Genomic DNA, 23,096 nt, shown 5'->3' with positions numbered 1-23,096 from the left:
GGTCCCATCTAGGATTGTCTGCTCTGGCTCTGACAGGGTACAGACAGTTGGGCGCCTCGTTAAATTGAAAGGATGTTCTAAAGTTGTGAAGGCTATTGCTTAATGCAGATGACCTTCATCTAATAAATTATATCAATCTAAGTGGTCTACCTTCAAAGAGCGGTGTAACAGACACATGGTGTCCTGTTCTGAAACAGTTGTAAGTCAAATAGTTGACTTCCTTCTTCACTTGAGGAAGTCCAGGAAGTTATCAACATCTACGATCAAGGGCTACTATAGAGCTATGTTTAGTTCAGTTTTAAAATATAGAGGACTAGATTTGTCATCAAATCAAGATTTAAAGTGACCTTATTAATTCTATTGATGTCTCAAAACAAGTTAGTTCTGATTTCATTTCTTGGAAATTAGATGTGGTATTGAAATGGATTTCAGGATCGCCTTTCGAACCTCTTCAGTCTGCTTCTGTCAGGGATCTAATGTGGAAAACTATCTTCTTAGTGGCTTTGGCACAAGCAAAGTGTGTTAGCAAAATCCGAGCTACAGATAAAAGGATTGGATTTTCACAGAGGATGCGGTATGTTCCTGCTCTCTGGATTCCTGACAAAGAAAAGAATGAAGACCCATCTAACCCATGGCTGCGCTCATTCTCCATCAAGAATTTGATGGATATTCTTGGGCCTGAGGAAGAGGAGAGGTGACCCTCCTGATGTGTGGGAATGTGACTGGCTTTATGCTGAAACCAGGCCTCTTTTACAAGGCTGCAAATCCCAGGGCACTCAAGAACAAGAACAAGGTGTTACTGCCTGTCTTCTGTATGCATAATCCCAAGGCCTGGATCACCAAATTCCTTATGGAGTACTGGTTCCACCAGGGCTTCATTCCTCAAGTTAGGCAGTACCTGGCCGATTTGGACATCGACTTCAAGGTCTTGTTCATAATGAACAATGCTGGTGGCCACCCTCCCGATCTTTATTACATGGGAGTCCAGCTCGAGTTCCTCCCTCCCAACACCACCTCTCTCCTCCAACCTATGGATCAGAGCGTTGTCTGTGCCTTCAAGGCACTCTACACCAGAAACACCCTCCAGCACTTTCTTGATGTAATGGACCGTGACAGTAAATTTATGCTGAAAGCTTATTGGCATAAATTCACGATTGCCACGTGTTTGTCTGTCATTGATTGGTCGCTGAAGGACATGAAGGAGACCCTGAATGCCTGCTGGAGTCAGTTGTGGCCGGAATGTGACCATAATTATATGGGCTTTTCTCCTCAAGAAATCCAGCATTCAGCCATTAATGAGGCAGTACAGTTGGTGAAAATTCTTGGTGATGAGGGCTTTGACGATATCACCGAGGAAGAAGTCGGCACTCTCATTGATGTCCACGCTGACCCCGTGACAGACCAGGACTTGAAAAAGCTGACTAAGTCTGCCAGGGAGGAAGAAGACACTCCAGGTTCAGGAGTGGAACAGGAGGACGAGGAGGGCCTGACTTTGGCATGCCTGTCCCAAGTTCAAAAAAATGATAAATGACCTCCAGGAGTTTGTTGCAACATGGGATTCTTACATGGAACGCTCCTTGAAGTTTTCTAATTCTTGATACAGCATTGCAGCCCTATAATCAAGCCCTCACCACCATGAGAAGCAACGGCAGCAACTACCAATCCCAATGTTCATCACACGAACAAATAAGGACCCTCCAAAGCTTCCCAAATTGCCTGAAGTAGTGCCTCTTGAGTTCCCTAAAGAAGTTCCTCCCAAATCGCCTGAGTCAGTGCCTCCCGAAGTGCCTCCTGAAGGTGAAGAGGCACCCTCAGAGGATATGTAACTCCTCTGCTTAGCTGCACAGTCATATCTTCATCATCATTCATCAGACTGCACAGCTAATTCATCATCATCATCTTTAATCAACATTCATCACTGGTCATTACCCTATTTACGTATGTTGTACCAGTGTAAAGCAGTTGTTTAATGTTCATACATAGTATTTTGTTCTTTCTCTCTATCTCTTGTGATTTTACATACAATTGTTTCCCTTGTAAAAAGAAAACTGCATGTATTAAATAGTAAATGTATGAAAGAAAACGTGCATGACTGATTACTTATGGGGGGACTGGATTATTTTCACATATGTAACTAAGTCATGCATTACGTACGTATGTATGTATAACCATAAAACTGTAAAACAGTATCAATAATATTTCAAAGTTTAATATGAACCGTAATAGGATGATATTTTAATGTATGTATATTTGATGTAGGATGGTCTTTTTAGGATACTTTGGTGTTTCCACATTCAGCATAGGAGTTCATAAGCATTTTTAGAGGGGAGTTCCAAACATTCACGGATTCTAACTAGTTGCGGGAAGGGGTACGGCGTCTGGTATGCATCCCCTGCAAATACACTGTATTTCAATTCAAAGCTCTCTGTTTTGGCCTGACGTCAGCGCCCCAAGTATTCACGAGAGTCCTGTCCCCTCACAAAGTGGCTACATCCGATGGGGATCAAAGTCTCTTTTTACCTTGATGACTGGCCTCTCTGTCCTCCCTGAAAGGAACAGTGCTCAGGGGACTTGAAGAAACTGATGCTTTTGACTGAAGAGTTGGGAATTTTAGTCATTATCCAAAAAATCACAGCTTGCTCTGACACAGACAATTCTGTATTTGGGCATGATTCTGGACTCTCAAACTTTTCGGGCTTTTCTCTCCCCCAAGCGAGAGTTCCTAGAAGGGGGGTCCTGCTCAGCTCTTCAATGGATGAGTCTGCTGGGAACCCTTGCTTCAGTGGAGCCCTTCATCAGGTTGGGCAGGTTACACATGCCTCCACTTCAGTTTTACTTAAGGTTCTATGGTCCAGAAAGACGTAGCAGGACCCTTTCATCTTTCCTGTTTCCGAGGAGATAAAAACAGACCTTCAGTGTTGGTTGTCTGTGGACAGACTACAAGAAGGAAAGTGGCTCTGACCGCAGAATTGAGAGCTGAAATTTTATTTGGACGAATCAGATCTCGTATAGGGAGCCTTCTTGGAATCTCAAAAGGTGGTGGGGTTTTGGTCAGAGGACCAGAGAGCCCTACGCATCCACGTGAAGTTGTTGACGCTATTTCTTGGACTTCAACACTTTTCTTGCCAGGTGTCCAGGAAGATAATAGCAGTGTTTGCAGACCACGCAACAGCCTTGTCCTACATCCACAAACAAGAGGGCACTCACTCCTTCACTCTTTACCAGACACCGAGGGATCTTCTGCTATGGACAGAACAACATCAAGTGACATTCTTCACTTGCTTTGTTCAAGGCAGACTAAATGTCTTAGCAGATGAACTAAGCAGACAAAACCAGGTTCTTCCAAAGAGTGGACCTTAGATCCTCTAGTCTGCAAGGAATTTTGGAGGCTTTAGGGACAACTGACAGTAGATCTGTTTACTACAGCAAAGAACCATCGTCTTCCAATCTTCTGTTCACCAGTCTCGGACCCTCTGTCATGGGCGAAAGATGTCATGCTTCTCGACTGAACAGGATTAGACCTATATGTCTTCCCTCCATTTGCCCTGATTCAGGAGGTAAAATAAATTTGTTTTCAACTCATCAGAATGTCTCCATGATCCTAGGAGCCCCATTTTGGCCAAGGAAGGAATGGTTTCCCTTTTTCATCTGTTAGTGTACTTCCCAAGACTTCTCCCTCAGAAGAAGTCTGCTCAAACAGCCTCACCTGTTCAGGTTCCATCAAGGATTATCCGCTCTGTCCCTGACAGGATTTCGACTGTCAGACGACTGGTCAAAGCGAAAGGCTTTTCAATGCAAGTTGTAGAGGCCATTGCTAGATGTTGTCTATCTTCTACTAGCAGGCTCTACCATGAAGGGGTAAAGGTAGGTCGAAATTGAACTGTTTTCAAGCACAGAGGTGTAGATGTTGGTCTCAACCAGGACTTCAGCAATCTTATTAGATCTCTGGACACTTCCAAATCGGAGAATACCAAATCAGTTTCATGGAATCTAGATGTAGTACTGAAGTGGATTTCTGGTGACTCCTTTGAACCCCTCTGTTCAGTATCACCTAAGAATCTCATGAAAAGACCCTCTTCCTTGTAGCTCTGGCTACAGCCAAAAAGATCAGCGAATATCAGGCAATAGACAAAAGAGTGGGGTTTTCCCAAGGAGATCTGTCTGTTCTCTTTTCTAGTGATTTCTCACCCAAAATGAGGATGTGGGCAAACCCTGGTTATGTTCCTTTACTGTTAAGAACCTGATGGACATCATAGGACCAGAGAAGGAAGAGTGACTTGTATGCCCAGTAAGGGCTTTAAGCTACTATTTATAGAGAGCAGAGAAAATTAGGGGTCCTGCATAAATAATCTTTGATGTTCTGTGAAGTCTCTGTCTTGCCCAATGTCAAAAAACACAATTTCCTTTTTCTTGAGGAGTTTGATAGTCGAAGCATTCTCAGCACCAGGAAGATGTATTGCCTTCCATTAATGCTAAGGCGCATGAAGTGAGGGTGGTTGTATCTTCTCTCACCTTTAGACATAATATATATTTAGAATCTATTATGTTCTCTACATTCTGCAAATGTATGTGTGTTTTCTGTACATTATCTAAAAGATATTGAAATGGTTTTCAAGAATTGTTCCACGTTGGGCCCGTTGTCAGTGGCTGGCACGGTGTTGGGGGAGGAAGCAAAGGGCATACTATCCTTCTACTTTCCGGTATTATTGCTTTTTGGTGTTGAGTTTTGGAAAGCCCTGGGGGTACATGTTGCCTGGAATACGAGTTCTGGGAAGCCTAGGGGTACTAGTCACCTGGAGTACCAGTTTTTGGAAGCTTGGGGGTACTAGTTACCAGGAGTACCCACCAGTCATTATGGTAGGGTATTGCTGGTTGGTTTTCTTAGTGTAGATGATGTTATTGTTATTATCTATTCTAAGCCCAGGACAAGTGCAAAGTGCATCAGTTTGTAACTTTCAAGTCATCCAGAGAACTTCCATGACTGCAAAGTCTTTATTCCCACTAAAGTAGTGGGCGATCATTGATCAAAACTGCCATGCCTTCTGCAGGTTAAGCAAGCACCAACCAGAGGCAGTATTCATCTTCAGCGCTTTCTTACCAGGTAAGGTACGATGAGTATTTTGAATTGCAGACTTTCTATATTGAGTCATTACTTAACTTTTAATGTCTTTAATATAGACATGTCCATAATTCCCACCTGCATAAACATGGAATCAGCTACAGGTAATTACTTGGTAAGTTACACGTGTAAAAATGACAGTTCCATAATGAAATTAGATTTTACACATACAAAGTAATTGCTTGATTATAACCCTTCCCTCTCCCCCACAGATGGACATGGCAGACCAAGTACAGTAGTGCCTCAGGATACGAAATTAATCTGTTCTGAAAGGGCCTTCGTAACCTGATTTTTTTCGTATCTCGAACCACGGTTTACATGTAAATTGCCTAATTCGTTCCAAGCCCTACAAAAACACCACAGTAAATTTTATAATAAAGCTAAATTGACCAATAAACAATGAAATACAACAATTTGGACAATTCAACACCTAACATAACCTATACTATACCTGTAAATAAAGTGTATTAGTGTACATGGTACAAGAAATACTGTATGTACATGTACGTACATATGTAGTAAAATGTGGAACCTTACCTTTCGAGTGAGGTGATCTCCGAAAGTGGCGACAGAGGAGGAGGACAAAAGGCAGAAAACATGAACACTTAACTTTACGAAACACATTAAAAAATGGCAGAAAACCTTAACACTAAACTTTACTGAACACATTAACAAATGGCAGAAAACATTAACACTTAACTTTACAACAAATTTCAAATTAAATTTCTTTTTTTGTCTTTTTTTTATTTTTACATTTTTTTTTTACTTTTTTATACTTTACGTTTTTTTTCAAAATTTCAGTGTCTTCACCACTTTCAACTTTCTGTTTTTTGTATCATTTCGATCTTCCTGTTTGCTTACTACTACTAAAGGTCTCTTTAAAAAATAACTATCCAAGGAAGATTGCTTCTGTCTGCTTTTCATAATGTTCCTGAAATGACTCAGGCAAACGTCATTGAACTGCGCAAGCATGGGACCTGTGTAAGCCTTTTTGGGGTGTCTCTTTTCTACAAATGATTGCACCTTATGAAAAGCAGCTAGAGCATCCTTAATTTCTGCCGTTGTCATAGGGTCCTCCTCCTCCTCCTCGCCGCTGCTAGAGAACTCTTCTTGAATGACGTTATGTTGCATGGCCTCCAACTCCTTCAGGTCATCTGTCGTAAGCTCCTCTTGGTGCTCCTCGAGAAGGTCATCGATGTCGTCCTCGTCGACGACCAGCCCCATGGACTTGTCAAGTGCAACGATCTCATCAAGATCTGGTTGCGAAACAGTTTCAGGATCGTCAACTGTTTCTGAATCTGTATCAGCTTCGCCCACATTGAATCCCTCGAAGTCTCAGGCGGATATGGCATCAGGCCAGAGTTTCCTCCACGAAGAATTCAAGGTTCGCCTCGAAACCTCCTGCCAAGTTTGATCGATGAGTCAGATGCATATGACGATATCAAAATGCTCCTTCCAAAATTCACGCAAGGTCAGGTTTGTGGTATCAGTGATGTCGAAACATCTCTTGAAAAGATGTTTCGTATATAGCTTCTTGAAGTTTGATATCACTTGCTGGTCTATGGGCTGGAGGAGAGGGGTGGTGTTAAGCGGAAGATAAAGAATCTTGATAAAAGAATACTACGCTAGGATATCTTCCTCGAGGCCAGGAGGGTAAACAGGGGCATTGTCCAACATCAAACATTTCAGAGGGAGGTGCTTCTCTTCCAAGAATTTCTTCACTGTCGGGCCGAAACAGAGATTTACCCAATCGGTGAACAAAAGTCTCGTTACCAAGGGTTTCGCATTAGCCCTCTACATCACCGGAAGCTTCTCCTTTAGCAGCACTTTGTGGGCCTTGAAGGCTCGAGGAGTCTCCGCATGATACACAAGTAGGGGCTTGACCTTACAATCCCCACTGGCGTTGGAACAAAGTGCAAGCGTAAGCCTGTCTTTCATAGGCCTATGTCCGGGTACCTTCTTCTCTTCCTCTGTGATGTATGTCCCACGAGGCATTTTTTCCAAAAAAGGCCAGTCTTGTCACAGTTGAAGACTTGCTGAGAACTGTAGCTTTCCTTGATTGTCATCTTGTCGAATGTCATAATAAAGGCTTCGTCTGCTTTCGTGTCCGAGCTGACAGCCTCCCCATGCCACACCACCGAATGGATGCCAGTCCGTTTACAGAATTTATCAAACCACCCACGAGAAGCCTCGAAGTCTGGGGTTGGTGTCAATGTCCCTTCTCCTCCGTCGTCTTCGGCATTGCTGTCTCGGTTATTGTATCGCCAGCGATTTCTTTGTCTTTAATCCATACAAGAAGCAGCCTCTCCATCTCATCATGCATGTGGCTCCTCTTGTTGGACAAAATAGTCACGCCCTTGGAAGGTGAAACTGCTTTGATGGCTTCCTTCTGCTTAAGGATGGTACCTATCGTCGACATATTTCGGCTGTATTCCTTAGCAGTCGCACTCAACCGCATGCCAGCTTCATACTTCTTGATTATCACCATCTTAGTTTCCATAGAAAGCATCCTCTTCTTTCCGTGAACTTCAGCAACTTTCTTGGGACCCATGGCTAATTAAGTTAATTAAGTTTACACACAACACGATAAAGTATACGTACAATTAGAAAGTGAAATCAATAACACGAATTTATGTTAACTAACTAAATATGTATATGTTAATGAACGAATTCCGCATGCATATGATAATGCTGATGCGACGAAGTGGCCGAATGACGCCTTTATGTAGAGGCATGATGGGATAGATGCTGACCAATAGGATAGCAGGATCTTATGGCAGTGACTAGCATCAATAAGCAATGGGAGAGCAGGAGGATGGTGGCGAGTCTTCTGAGTTAGTGGCGCACGAGTTTTAAAATTGTTCTCGGCGGTCTGGGCGAAACTTTGACTATTCAGTACACCCTTTCATAACCTGAATTATTTTCGTATACAGAAGCAAAAAAATCATCGTCTTTGCTTTCTTAACTTGGATTTTTCATATGTCGAGGTTCCACCATAAATTGGTTCTCTCTGCAGTTTTGTACCTTTGGTCCTGAAAGTGGGCGGGTCCTATCCACCTACTACACTAGAGATGGTGGCACCACCACAAAATTTGGAATATTTTGACTGTCTGGATAGGAAGCTTTCAGCTACAGGTAATTACATGAAAAGTATGTGTAAAATCTAATTTTATTATAAAAATGTCATTTTTGAGAAGGATGATCTCGCACTCAAGCAGAGGGTAAAGTATCTGGTATCTAGCCTTGCTGATAGATATGGCAGCAGCAAGATTCTGTCCCTCAGACTCACCTATCAGCAAGATCAGAGAGGCAATGCAGTTATTCCTGTCTCAATAGGAAGAACCACCTCAGCAGTGCCAAATCATTCTGGGTCACCTGTCATCCTTGGAGAAGCTGGCCCCTCGTGAGTAGCTTCACCTTCGTTGTGTTCAGTGGAGAATGAAGGAGTTTTGGTCTCCCGTAAGGGAGTCCCCATTCTTCCAGATGCCTTTCTCAGAGGAAGGAAGGAAGGACTTATCCTGGTGGTTCCAATCCCGAGATGCTTCTGTTTGTTGATACATCAACTGAGGGATAACACACACTTGGAAGGGTTGCTGGTTTGAGCTGTGTGGAACCAGGACTTTAGATAGATCTACATCTGGATCTCAAGGGGGCATTTTTGGCTCTACAAGAGGTTCAGGATCTGTTGATTGGGGGCACTCCATGGTGTTTACATTAACAATACAGCAATACCTCAATCTTATGCTTTTAGAGTAGTGCGAATTCACAATAGCGCAAATTTTTCATTGGAACATAACTCTATTATTCAATAGTATTTCAAAGACATGTAAGAGCAAATGCAACATTTTCTTTCAAACTCTTGAAAAAATCTGCAAAAGTGTTTGTTTAATTCCATATGGGATTTATAAGTTTTCAAGCTTTTATGTTTTAATTAAATTACATTGAATAATGAAAATAATAATGTTCTCTCTCTCTCTCTCTCTCTCTCTGTCGTATGTCTGTAATCTTCATACACTCCAATAGTTTTATCAACCATTTACAGTAACTTTAATTTGATTTAAAAGTTAGCTTAATACTTATGGAGCATGATGAATGTCATATTTAGTGTTTAAACTCTGTAAGTAAGCATTTATGAGCATGTTTTAGAGAACGTGCCGAACTTATGGGAAAATCCTCTTGCGCAAGGTGGTCTACAACCTAACTTCGTTTAAGTTCGGGGTATTACTGTACAACTGCACAGTATTGGCATAGGTCAACAAATGGAAGAATTGGTTTCCCTTCAGCTCAGGTTCATGAGTGGGCTGTAGTACGATCAGTACGTAGAGCTGTCAGCCAGGTAAATTCCAGGGACCAGGAACATAGTGGCAGACAAGCTCAGTTGCCAGGGTCAGGAGACAGGGACAAAGTGGTCCCTACACCCAATACATTACAGAAGGGTTGTTCAGTATCTCAGGACTTACTAGACATAGACGTCTTTGCAACCTTGCACAACAGAAGGCTCCTAGCATTCTGTACTGTTGTGCCAGACCCATGGACAGCAGCAATAAAAGACACTTTCCAACACCCATGAGCCAATCTGTAAGGCCTATGGTTTTCCTCCATTTTGTCTGATTAGTTGGGTAATCAGCATGGTCATGATCACCCCAAATCACAGGTGACCCTGGTTACTCCCAAGTGGCCACATGCCGAGTGGTATCCAGACCTGCTAGCTCTACTTCCCTAGGTACCAGCCAAGAGAAATCCCCCCCTTGGTACAACCTGCTGTGCCAACTGCTCGCAGAGAGGTATCACCAGACTGTGAAAGGACTGTCACTTCACACGTGGAGACTTTCCAGTGTCTCTTGCAAGCGAGGTTTTTTTCAGCCACTTTGTACTAGGGGAAATAGGTCATCTTCTGTGATTGGTGTTACTGATGGAGTATCTCCAGTTGGAGCTCTTCTTCAGCAGGTAGCAGACTTTCATGCCTTTCTTCACTGAAAGAAGTTTTTCTCCATCTCAGCTATCAGGGGCTGCAGAGCTGCCCTTGGACTAGTCCTTTGCTTGAAGAGTGTCGATCTCTCTTCCCTGTGGGCGATCTCCATGCTGTTGAGAAGCCCCCAAGTGGGATGTGACTCTCAGCTTACGGAGCCTGACTTGTGCACCCTAGCCTTTACAAGAGTCATCAAACAGGGATCTCTTTAAGACTGTGTTGTTGCTTGCCCTGTTGTCAATAAAGAGAGTTGGCAAACTTCATGGACTTTCCTTCGATGTTAAAAACTTAAGGGGATGAGGATCTGTCATGCTCGAGTTTGTCCAAGAATTCATAATGAAGACTCAGAATCATCAGCTCCTGACACTAAATTCAAGTACTTTTCCATCTCCTCTCTAGAGGACTTTGCCGGTAGTGATCAAGACGATATGCTACTGTGTCCAGTTCAAGTGCTGTGGTGCTATCTTAAGAGGCCTCAACATCTCCGGTCCGAGTGTCAACGACTCTTCATTAGTACTGGCTCAACCAAGAAAAAAAAATGTCCAAGAACATGATTTCTTTCTGGCTTCATGAGACAATCAAACGAGCGTACTCTACTTCTAACGAGGTAGATAGAGACTTTTTGAGTAAGAGTTCGCGAAGTTAGGGGCATTGGTCCATCCCCTGCATTCTGGAAGGACCTGTTGGTTCCTTAGGCACTAAGGGTGGGAGTGTGCTCTTGAAAAACTACATTCACAACCTTCTACCTTTAGGTCCATGGACACCTTTTCCTAAGGTGCTGTGGTGGCTGCTCAACAAGTTGTGTAGCTCACCTGGCCCCCCTAGAGGGACTGGTAGCTATCTTGCCTAATGTGTTCAGAGTTACAAAGAGAGAGTGTGAGTGAGTGACTGGTCTCCTCCTCCCTTTCTCTTTTTATACCCTTCCTCGCCTGTTACTCAAAATCCTTCCATCAAGAAGGAAAGCTCCATATGTAAAGAACAAAGGTTTGTATTTGTTTAGGAACAAATATTTTAAGTGATTTTTATTTTTCTGAGCATACAAACCTGAAGGTGTTTACATAAATGGCCCACCTCAAGCCACCCCTCATTCTGTTACCCAAGCTGAAAAGTTGAAGTGAATGCATAAGGATGTGTGTTGAAGAACCGTTCATCTAGCTTTCACTGCAAACATATATCCCTATGTAAAAACCTTTAGGTTTGTATGTTAGGAAAAATGGAAATTACCTTAAAAATTTGTAGTTTTTCCACCTTTACAGGATTTAAAACCAAAAGGCTTTTTACTGCATTCATTTTTTATTTATGTACGTATACATACATGTAGAATTTGGTGTGCTGGAATTAAATGTTAATATATTACCAAGTTGCAAACCATGCATATGGAGATACACTAATCAAGAAAGTGTTGTAATATGAAGTTTTCATAGAGGTACAGTTGACTCACGCTATTCACAGACCATGCATACCAATTATTTGTGGAAAATTTGTTTATTGTTCACAGTGTTTTATACTTAGAAGTATTCTTGTCTTTTAAGTATCGAAATAGGCATTTCTATGGGTTTTCTAAGGGTTTTAAGCATTTGCGGATTTTAGCTATTCTCGGGAATGTACCTGTCCCTCACCTGTGAATACAGGGATCCACTTTATACCAACCCAAACCTTATATCAAACCAAAAGAAGTGCTTGGTGATGGCATGTGAGTGGGGGGAATTCCTTTACTCTTCCTAACCACTTGTTAACTCATTACCAATGTGCAGTGAAAGATACTCCTTTATAAAAAGCTATCTATAGCTGGATCACATATAATTAAGCATTTGCTATGTACCCTACCCTTCCTGCTGTTACCCCACAAAATTCTTATGCTGGTTTCTTCCATTTTCTATTCCTGGCCTCTGATTTGTTAATAATATGTTCATAAGTAATACTGTAGTGCTAAGATAAGAATGTTAACAGATGTGAGGTGGTGGGTGTCAATATTAACTGTTAATCTATTGTTGCATTGTTGCCTCAGGAATGTTTTGACTTTGTGTCTGGACAACGTTTGGTTAGATTGTATTCTTTTTTGGATAGAACTGTTGAATACACACTTTGTTAATTGGCCTGAGACCTTTATTGGAATCTGAATTGAATTAGATTTATATTTTGCTTCTTCATTTCTGGTATTATGTTTCCTAACTCTGTGTTGCATTCTTTGATTTCAGATTCTCCCTCAGAAGAACCTTCCTTCCTTCATCAGTTTTGATTAGCATCAGGATTTTAGGAATGCATGTTGTTTATTGTTACTACATGGAACATTACCAATAGCAGCTCTTAAAGTGTATGAGACAACAGTGAATTACTGTGTGCGTATTTAAAGAATTTAAACGAGTAAAATCTGTTTTTAATATTAGATTCATACATCAGCAGTGAGATCTGCTTGTGGTCCTTCAAGATATTGTATTTAATTTATAACAGATTTATTTGGTAATTATTTGTAAACAATTTTGTTTACAGTTGTGAATTGAACGCATTTTCATTACAGAACAGGACGGGACAAAAGGCTAAAATGAATCCAGAACATTCTTTAGAATTTCCTTTGAAAAGTGAAACTGAAGGTGCATTATCACTACCTTCCATAAATCAAGAAAACAGCAACTTGGCTGCCTTTAGTGAAACCAGTGATGGTGACTTTTGGTCTTTGGATCCATTAATGGACATCAAAATAGAACCAGAGGAATTCTGTGAGTCTAACAAAGATGATGAATATTCATATGAAATTAATTCAATAGTGAATGAAAAACATCCACAAACTTACAAAAACGAAGTAAAACAAGAAAGAAGGATTAGTGACAATGGAGAGGAGCCTTTCAGATCCACTGACTGTGAAAAAGCATTTTACAAGAAAATTAATCTTACAAGTGATATCCCAAATCCTACCAGAGAGAAAACATTCTTATGCAGTGACTGTGGGAATACATTTTCTTTGAAACGTAATCTTATAGTTCATAGGAGAATCCACACTGTAGAGAAGCCATTCATCTGCAAGGAATGTGGGAAAGCATTTTCCCAGAAATCAGCTCTTACACTTCATATGAGAATCCACACTGGAGAGAAGCCATTTGTATGCAAGGAATGTGGGAAAGCATTTTCCCAGAAATCAGTTCTTACAAATCATATGAGAATCCACACTGGAGAGAAGCCATTCATGTGCAAAGAATGTGGGAAAGCATTTTCCCAGAAAACAAATCTTACAGTTCATATGAGATTGCATACTGTAGAGAAGCCATTCATCTGCAAGGAATGTGGGAAAGCATTTTCCCGGAAACCAAATCTTACACTTCATATGAGAATGCACACTGGAGAGAAGCCATGTGTGTGCAAGGAATGTGGGAAAGCATTTTCCCAGAAATCAACTCTTACACTTCATATGAGAATCCACACTGGACAGAAGCCATTCATGTGCAAAGAATGTGGGAAAGCATTTTCCCAGAAAACAAATCTTACAGATCATATGAGATTGCATACTGGAGAGAAGCCCTTCATGTGCAAAGAATGTGGGAAAACATTTTCCAACAAATCACATCTTACACTTCATATGAGAATCCACACAGGAGAGAAGCCATTCATGTGCAAGGAATGTGGGAAAGCATTTTCCCAGAAAACAAAACTTACATTTCATATGAGATTACATACTGGAGAGAAGCCATTCATGTGTAAGGAGTGTGGGAAAGCATTTCCACAGAAACCAAATCTTACACGTCATATCAGATTGCATACTAGAGAGGAAAAAGAAACAACATGATAAAATAAACCAGTTAAGGCAGAGATCTCTCAAATGACCAACTATATGAGAGACCAAAATCACTCACAAAATCTGTCCAAGAAAATAAGGAAAATGAAAAAATACAAAATAGGGGATGAACAAATGAGTGGAAAACTGGCAGAACACCAAACCAATACAAAGGCCTTAGCTTCATAAATAGGAAACAAGCAAGAGAAGTTAAAAGTAAAACAGATAAATAGGCATTTTGGCAAAATTCCAAAGATTGTATATAGAGAGATGTTGAAAGAAACAGTGGAGGTATGAACACAACGAGTAAGGAACACCTAGAGAGATTTTGGAAGCCACTGTTTGAAGACCCTAGACAACACCAAGAGAATTCATGGTTTGACACTATTAGGCAGAACAGCCAGAAACAGCAAATGCCACCAATAAGGTTCACCATCGAAAAAGTAACAAAGAAAATAAAAGAATATAATTTCAAGGTAACAGTAATAGTAAGATCCCAAATTTCTGGCTAGAAAAGATCGCAGCACTACATCACATTTATGCACAAGCCTTCTCAAGAGTGGCTCACAACAAGAAATATCAACCTTCTCCCTAAAAGCTCCGAGACTGAGCTCCCTAACAAATATAGGCCCATCTACTGCCTACCAACAACCTACAAATGGCTCACAGGAGTCGTAGCAGATTGGATCTGTGAACTCCTAGATCAAGGCAAATATATGGAAAAAGAACGAAAGAGATGCACAAGAAACAAACTAAGCACTAAATATCAGCTGCTAATAAACAAAACAATATTCGAAGATTGTAAGAAAAGACAAAGAAATCTTAATATTGCTTGGATAGATTACAAGAAGGCTTTGACAGCGGGCTGCACACCTGGATACTTAAATGTATGGAATTATACAACATCAATGAGGAAATAAGATCTTTCCTGGCAGTACAGATGGGTAAGTGGAAGACCACTCTCTGTTTAAAACACACTGAGGGCCAGATAGTAATTCCAGACTTAAAGATCCAAAGAGGAATATTCCAGGGTGACAGCCTCTCACCGCTGCTATTCTCCTTGACCATAGATCCACTTAGTAAAATCTTGAACAACATTAGCGCTGGCTATGACTTAAGCAAAAGTAGAAGCAGAAAAGAGAATGAAAGAGTGAACCACCTGCTCTTCATGGATGACCTGATTCAGAACAAAAATTGGAAGACTTAGTTAGTACAGTCTACCAATTCTCAAATGACATCTGCTTGGAATTTGGGTTGGACAAGTGTGCCAAAAGTACAATAAAGAGCGGGAAGAAAGTAACATCAGAAGGCATAAAGGTAGAGGAAGGCATGTTTGTTGAAGACTTGGCAGAGGAGTCTGCATATAAGAACTCTGAACACAAGAAAAAGAGAAAAAAGATAAAGAAAAAATACATTAGCCGCTTAAAGAAGATCTGTAATTCAGAACTAACACCAAAGAGCAAGATCACAAGATCACTGCCATAAACCAGCTGGTGATACCAGTGGTGACATATGGTTTTGGCATTGTAGACTGGCCACAAGGTGAGTTAGACAGGATGGATATTAAAACCAGGAAGATTCTCACCCTACATAAATTCACATACAGACACCAGTGTATGGACAGAATATACCTGCCTCGCAGAGAAGATGGATTAGGCCTGACTGAGATCAACCAGGCCTACAGAGCAGCAATAAGAAGTCTAGATTAGTACTTAAAAAGCTCTGAGGCTGAAAACATCAAAAAGGTTGCCCAACACCACAGGCTAAGAACGTTGTAGGGGATCTGCTAGAAGACACAGAGGGTGCTGAACAGACTCCAACAAAAACGATAGCCAGGAAGAAATACAGTTACAGAGAGAAGAAAGTTAGAATGGGAAGGTGGAAAGACCATGGAAGGGCACGCAGATTTCAAGAACTGGTGAAAAAAATAGTTGAATTGACAAAGAAGAATCACTTAGATGGATAAGAAATGGAGATTTAGGTTATGATGGAGAAAGTCTAATAATAGGAGCACAAAATCAAGACTTTCTAACAAACAGCTTCAAGAAAATGCCAGGCATATCAGCAAATGACCAGTGTAAGTTTTGTCTGATATCAGCCTGCAAGACCCTGCTTGCAGATGGTCACTACACAGCCCACCACAACAAGATCTGTAAATATATATATTGGAAAATATGTAAAGAATACAGAATTGAAGTGAAAGGGGGAGGGGGAGCATGAACCAGATCCAATCACCTCCAGTAGGGCTTTACCATCTTTTATGACAAGGAAATTCCAACCGGAAGATATATAGGAGATGCTATGAGACCTGATATTGTGATCTAGAACAAGGAGGAATAAACAGCAAAGATTATAGATGTGACAGTACCCAGTGACTTTGGCCTGAATAGAGCTGAAAGGCATAAAATAACAAAGTACCAAGACCTGAAGAATGACCTGAGAAGCAAATGGGAACTGAACGAAATAGAAAAAAATACCTTTGGTGATAGGAGCAATGTCATGGTAAGTGCTTCATAGCAAAGAATTACGAGATAAAGGAAAGGAAAACGCATTTTCGAGAAGTTCTGCAGCACGGAGGCTTTCGTGCATGTGTTCGAGGTGCCTCTTCTCATGAGGGTTCTAGAATCGACAGGAGTGTTATGGAACCTGACAGACGTGAGAAAAGCAGCGATTTCTGATGCAATACATCTTCGAGATTCTTCTAAATCGTTCCCGTAATCTCGGGAGTCTGATTGCCGTATAAATACGACTGACGAAGTAGGAGAGCAGATCATCAGTAAGAGCCACAGATCAGATTATCAGTGACAGATCAGCAGCAGAGATTGTCAGAGAGAGATAAGAGAAGAAAGAACCGACGAAGGCTCAGAGAGAAAAAGGTGATCGTGAGTTTGATCGGATTCTGGTCAAGTCGTCCGGGAGTGGACGACCGAGGCATTTCGACGTAGAGCAAGACTTTAAGAGAAGAAACGTTCTGCGAGAGGTTTTGAGTCTTTGAGAAGTTCCTGCCCTTCAAGTATCAAGAATAGACAGTGTTTTCTGCAATACGGAGTCAAGAAGACGTCCACAATTACAGTTCATTTGTGAAGCCACCGCTTCAAGCATAGATCTCTTTAGTCTCAAAACTGGCTGGCAAGTACTTTCTTTACCCCACTGTTTCCCCAGTTCACTCATTGTAAGATTTTGCCTTTTTTATGTAAATAGGAGACCCCATTCTGCATTTATCTTTGTTAGTAAGCTTGTAAATAAACCTTTCTTGTGTTAGTGTTGCTTTCTATATTCGTATCTCCAGTTTCAACTGTTGGTGTTGAATTCTTTTTGTTTATTTTACTATCGAACTTGGAGCGGACCTTTCACGGGCCGTAACAAGCAACAGGACTTAAAAAGAAAAATCTGAGAAAATATCTTCAGGGTATACGAAGTTCCCCAGTAAAAATGAGGTGCAGGTTGCTCCCCTCAAACCAATGGTAAACACCTTGAAACAAGCCCTTGGATATAAGGCTAGTGGAATATAGAGGTGCAACCATTGCACCTCTGATACAAATTGAAAATTTAGAATAACAAGCCAAAGAGAAACCTTATAGTTGCTCTATATGTATGTCAAAGAAGTTTTTCTCAACCAAGTCCTCTCAATAGACAAGAAAATTCACACTAGACAGAAACTGTTTACTTGATCTCTGTCCAAGTAGTTTTTATTACATGATTTTATTTACCTTGACTCCTGCATCTGTTCTGAATGAAGGTGTCTCAAAAGATATGTGAAAACTCATGCTAGAAAGAAGTCATATCCTGTATCTGCACTTGGTTTCCAAGGAGTTTTTTTTTTATTTGGTTCATCTTAGGATGAATGGGTTAACTCAGAAGAAAGATGTCATTATGAGCAATCATGGAGGATAGGTATTGTTTTTTTTCACTGCATGTTGTACTTTTGTCTTGTAATCTGCAAATCACAGTCATTGGTTCTAAATGTGTCTTTCAGGTGTCAAAATGCACAAGCTAAGTCACTCATCAGAGAAAATGTTCAGTTGCACTGACAGATTTGTTAATGTTTTGCACCCCAAAGTAAGTTGCACTTGATGTGGAGATAATTATTGTGAACTTGTCTGCAAAATCAATAGAAAAAAAGGCAACAGCAACCTAAGGTACAATATAAAGAAAAACCGTATTTATATTTTTATGATCCAATTCATGACCATCATTATTGCTGTTACTGAAAGAAGAGAAGGAGAATCTAGAGGAGGGTCTCACTGAGAATGCAGATGAGGGCTCTTTATTTGCAGTCTTTATTAGAAGTCAAGGCAGAGTGAATTTGATGCAAAATGGTTGTGTAACCTTTATGCAAAGGTAAAATAAACTGTTTTTAGTTTTTTTTCTTACAATTGTTCTCAATGAACATTATACAGTGCTAGGTTAAGAAACTTTCTTTTGCCTTCTCCACTTTTCTTGTTCCTGTGTATTTTTTGTATGATTTCCAAATAAAGAAATACACGTAGTAATGTCTTTGGCTAACATGAAGTTTTCTTCTTTTTGTTATTTAGCATTGTGCATATATGCTCTTGTATATGTAGTTGTAAGCTTGAATATTTCCATGAAATGTTATTCTTATTGAAAATAGAAAGGATTAATATCTTCATTAAACTTCAATGAAATTCAGGTGCAGTTTTATTTGATTATTTTTATATGTTCTTGGTTTTAATCTTCTACAAAGAATGTGCTACAGCATTTGCAAGTAAATCCTAATGCCTTGTATTTGCTCACTAAATACTACAGTGGACTGTGTAGTATTTTGTTTTTGGTTAACCAGTCTGAAGTGTTGAGAAGACTAGACTAGTCATGTAAATGACTAAAGTAATGTGTTATTCTGATTAGATTAAACCTCTTTTTTATTTTATTTCAGTGTATAAACTTTGGAAATATTGATAATAAAAATTGTTCATACAAAAATAAAAGTTTTCATTTGACCCCGTTAAAACTTTAATAATATCAGAATATTATTTTACACTGCCAAAAGTGAATGAATGCACGATGACGTGGCCTGAATGCACCGAGTATCTGGTCCCAGTGCACCTCTTCCCAATTGAAGTGCACCTTTCCTTGCTGTCCCAATGCACTAACTTCATTCACATAACAGCTGCCCTTTGGCGAACTGTGTAGATGACTATACTATTCACTTTGCAGGATTATTTTCTTTGATAATGTGAATCAGTTTAAAAAGTTTGAATAAAAATAGAATATTACAAAACCAACAAACACATCCTGCTATGAGGAAGAAGTTTAAAACTTTACTACCTTACTAAGTGGGTATTTCTTAATTCAAATTGCCATCCTAACTTTTTCTGTAGCTAGCAGTTAACCTCTAAAAGAAATTACTGTGCTAACTACTCATTGGGACCTGTGGAGGCTGCTCAGCAACTTGTGTAGCTCATCCGGCCCCTTTATCACGGCAAGGTTGCACCTCGTCTTAAGGCCTGTCCACACGACTGGGCCTGATCGGCGTGCTCCAGGGTTGTCGGGCAAATTCTGGCGGACTTATCCATGAATGTTGTCCACACGGGTGAGGCGATGGAGAGGTGGGCGTGCCCGACAATGCCAGTAGCGTGTTCAGTGCGGTACGATAAACATGGTGCCTACCGCAAAGAAGAAGATAGTGTAGCATGATAATTGCTTTGTGTGTGATGAAAAAGAAGAGAATATGGTGCAAAGAATGGCTCAGTAAAAGAAATGTATATGGTTCACGTATGTCTGCCAGGGTCGAAGCTCAAGCCATCGGGCACCACCATGGTGATTTTGCTACAAGACCCATCGGGCAATTTGACGGTTTGCCCGTCAAGTGTGCCTGTTAGAGGGGAAGTCCGCCGATCAGGCCCAATCGTGTGGACAGGCCTTTAGACGTGTAGTTGTGGACATGAGAATGAATGTGGGAGTGACTGGCTTCTCTTCCTTCAGGCAGAGTGTGGATCCAGCCATCACATGCTGGAGCTAGCAACTGATGCAGGGAAGTTTTGCAATGGAGCAACCATTCTATTCACCTTTATAGAGTATAGAAGCAACCGCCCCTTTCTCTGGCAAGGGGAGGTCCCTGACAATAAGAAACACTTTTCTTATATTTGCCTTACTGTCTTTTAATTCTGAGATTCATCCCAACTTGATTTTGTGTGGGGTTACGTTTCTTCCTTCATTCGAAAAAGCCCAGAAGTCTGGCAACTGTTCATGCAGTCTCTGTACTATGATTGATTCATCAGAGGCAGACTTCTTTTACCTGAAGATCTCTCGAAGACTGAGTTTATCTTGATGCTTGCATTGTTTCTGGATAATGAAGTGTGGTGAAAAATATCTAAACTATTATCATGACACTTGGGTTGAGGAGGAAGTTACCAATGCCTAGTTCAAGTACCTACTATTATCCCAAATAGTTGAAGGTATGACTGAAGGCATATTGACAGCAGACTTGATATGCAGTAATAAGCCACAAATAATTTTGACCTCTGGAGACCTGATCCGGATCTCTAGATGAAACCAAGTCGTATCTTGTTAGAGATTTTAAGTTCTTGGGGTTATTACACTTATAACATTTAAACTACTTGTTATCCCTTGCCATATGGGTGACAAAGGCAACCCTTGTTAATTTATTTAAGAACTAAAGTAATGAATGAACATTTTAGGAGGTAAATATAATCGCTATAGTGGATATTGACAAGCTAATTTACTGAAGAACTAAATATTGAGGAGACTTTAGTTTCACTGTCCCAACCTTCATTTAACCATTAGTGCCACCGGTCGAATTGAACGGAGGACCTAAGCAAAGTGGGCAATTATTGTAGAGAAGTTTTTTTCATTGGGTTTCAATCTCGGTTGCTCAATTTGTGACTCAAGTCCTCTTAAGATGACTACATACTAAATGACGTACACATGGCGGTTCTGCGGCAACAAAATCGTTGCTACCCTTCATTAAAACCTGCACAATGGACAAACGTAGTTTCTCCCATCGCCTGTTGGTTCCTGGGCTCCCTGTAATCTTCCCTCAGGCTCTGGCATACTTGGGTTGACCTTCATTGATATTAACAGGAACATTAGAATTAGGACGTTTGGCTTTGACAGGACAGTTGAATGTGTCCTAATGTATGTAAAGGATAAAATTGTTGTAATACCTGAAACTCGTTAATGTATTGGGTCAGGAATAGCCTCCCTCTCTCTCTCTCACTCTCATTTGACGCTAATTTCCGTATTTCTAAGTTGAAGCGTTACTATACATGAAGGAACATATGCTTCTAGAATCTACATAAATTATTAAGGAACAATCCTACAGTAATTAAAAGCTGAAAATGGCGTGTTTTAAGGTTAACCAAATAAAGTGAAATGAGCGTAAACCTGCTATTTCAATTGACATATTTGAAGGCGGATTTCCTCCTTATTGTGAGCTGAAAATTAAGGAACTGATGCTTCCACAATTGACACAGATTAATGAAGACGAATGAGGTACGATTTTGTATGAATTAAAAGCTGAAGAAAAGAAGCCAGACAGAAGAAAGGTCAGATAAGGAAGCGAAATGGGCATCATCAACTCCCTCTATGTTTCCATTGGCGGATTTTCCCAATTCATCTGATGCCTCCCGATTCGTTCTAGTCTTCTTCCAACTGCTCTCTCTCTCCTCACACTTCATTCCTCCCACTTGATTGGTCTCCACTTACACTTCGCCATCAATCAGGTTTCAATAGAATTACTGTTGTTCTCATCCCGTCGGAAATTCGTCTTCTGTCTCAGTCACCAGAACAGTGTGATCAGGAAGCCTAAAAAACGATTGGTTTTACAGAAAATACATTTCTATTAATTTTGAAGTTGGCGACTACAGTTTACACCAAAGCTACGAACCTTGGACTTTGTCTGAATGGTGATAGCGAGTGTCAGGGCCTTCGTCAGGAGGGCCCTCTCGCACTCACTGTTCAATGTGGCAGGACACACACCTCAAACTCGAGCGAGCATCCCAGATGCTAATTAACAATGGGTACTCGAATAAACTCGTAAACCGAGAAACTCGAGCTGCCCTTGACAAGTGGTACATGACAGAGAGAAGGAACATTCCGCCCCCAGAGGATATCAAACTTTTCTATAAAGCCTTCATGCACCACCAATACAAGGAGGAAGCAGCCGCCATGAAGAAAATAATAGAGGAACACGTCCGCCCCATGGAGGAAGGAAAGAGTGTCCCCCTCATTATTTACTACAAGAATCGGCGTACGAAGGACCTCCTGATGAAGAACAACCCCTCCCCGCCGGTAGGAGACCCCCTGAAGCAGTCCAACGTCGTCTACCGATAAGTATGCCCCGCCCAAGGATGCCCTGGGATTTACATCGGCATGACGTCGATGCGCCTGTCAAAAAGGATTTCCTGCCACGCCCAGGAGGGGGCCATTAGGCAGCACGCCCTTGTAGTACACAACAGAAACATCACGAGAGACGACATTGTCAGGAATATTAAGATCATCGGGAGAGCACCTGACCCACGACGTCTGCGTCTCCTAGAAGCGCTGCTCATCCTCGAAGAAAAGCCTCCCCTTAATACCACCCAAGAAGCGTTCCTGATACCGACGTGTGTGAGGAGGACCACACCCCTCCCCCCCAACGAAAGTACCAGCGCGCATGAAACGAACACCGGACATGAGAATAATACCAGGGGTGACGTCACTCAGGTAGAAGCCAATCAAGAGGCTCCTGGTGATACCCCCCACCTGAGAAGGTCTGCAAGACTCGTCAACGCCCGCCGTATGAGTCACCTTCCCGGGAACCAATGAAAACCCGACCTGCCGGAGAGATGCTCTGACCGTACTCAAGAGCTCGCAACACCACGATAAAAGGAGATGGACTCGCCCCTGGAATTCAGTCCCTCAGCAGTTATCGCTTGATAATGTCCTGTCGATCAGGAGGAAATGTCGCGTTAGAGAGAGAGAGAGAGAGAGAGAGAGAGAGAGAGAGAGAGAGAGAGAGAGAGAGAGAGAGAGAGAGAGAGAGAGAGAGAATTGTATAAGTAATAATAAATCAAATGACTCAACCGAATTTTACCATGCCCTTTGGTGCGTTGCTCGCCAGTCTAAGCAACAACGAGAAAGCCGTCATCAGAAAGATAGAGAAGACTCTTTACAAGATTAATAGTGCTGAAGCAGCAGTCATTTTTAACAAAATATTATTATTTTTATTTCTCTCTCTCTCTCTCTCTCTCTCTCTCTCTCTCTCTCTCTCTCTTGCGTTT

At 41.1% G+C, this 23,096-nt stretch overlaps 1 protein-coding gene across 1 annotated transcript; it reads left to right on the top strand.

The window, feature by feature from the left end:
* Window positions 1-706: 706 nt before the first annotated feature.
* LOC135223027 (tigger transposable element-derived protein 1-like) lies at window positions 707-1,531 on the top strand. The gene has a single exon (XM_064261535.1). It carries the CDS (start codon window positions 707-709, stop codon window positions 1,529-1,531), a length of 825 nt encoding a protein of 274 aa, XP_064117605.1.
* Window positions 1,532-23,096: the final 21,565 nt, after the last annotated feature.

The sequence above is a fragment of the Macrobrachium nipponense genome, chromosome 8 (assembly GCF_015104395.2).
Source record: "Macrobrachium nipponense isolate FS-2020 chromosome 8, ASM1510439v2, whole genome shotgun sequence".
Taxonomy (NCBI): domain Eukaryota; kingdom Metazoa; phylum Arthropoda; class Malacostraca; order Decapoda; family Palaemonidae; genus Macrobrachium; species Macrobrachium nipponense.
Note: the sequence above shows the minus strand (reverse complement) of the source record. Positions and strands in the feature narration are given on the sequence as shown.

Excerpts from the sequence above, each read along its gene's own strand:
- LOC135223027 (XM_064261535.1), top strand. The coding sequence starts at position 707 with ATGTGTGGGAATGTGACTGGCTTTATGCTGAAACCAGGCCTCTTTTAC.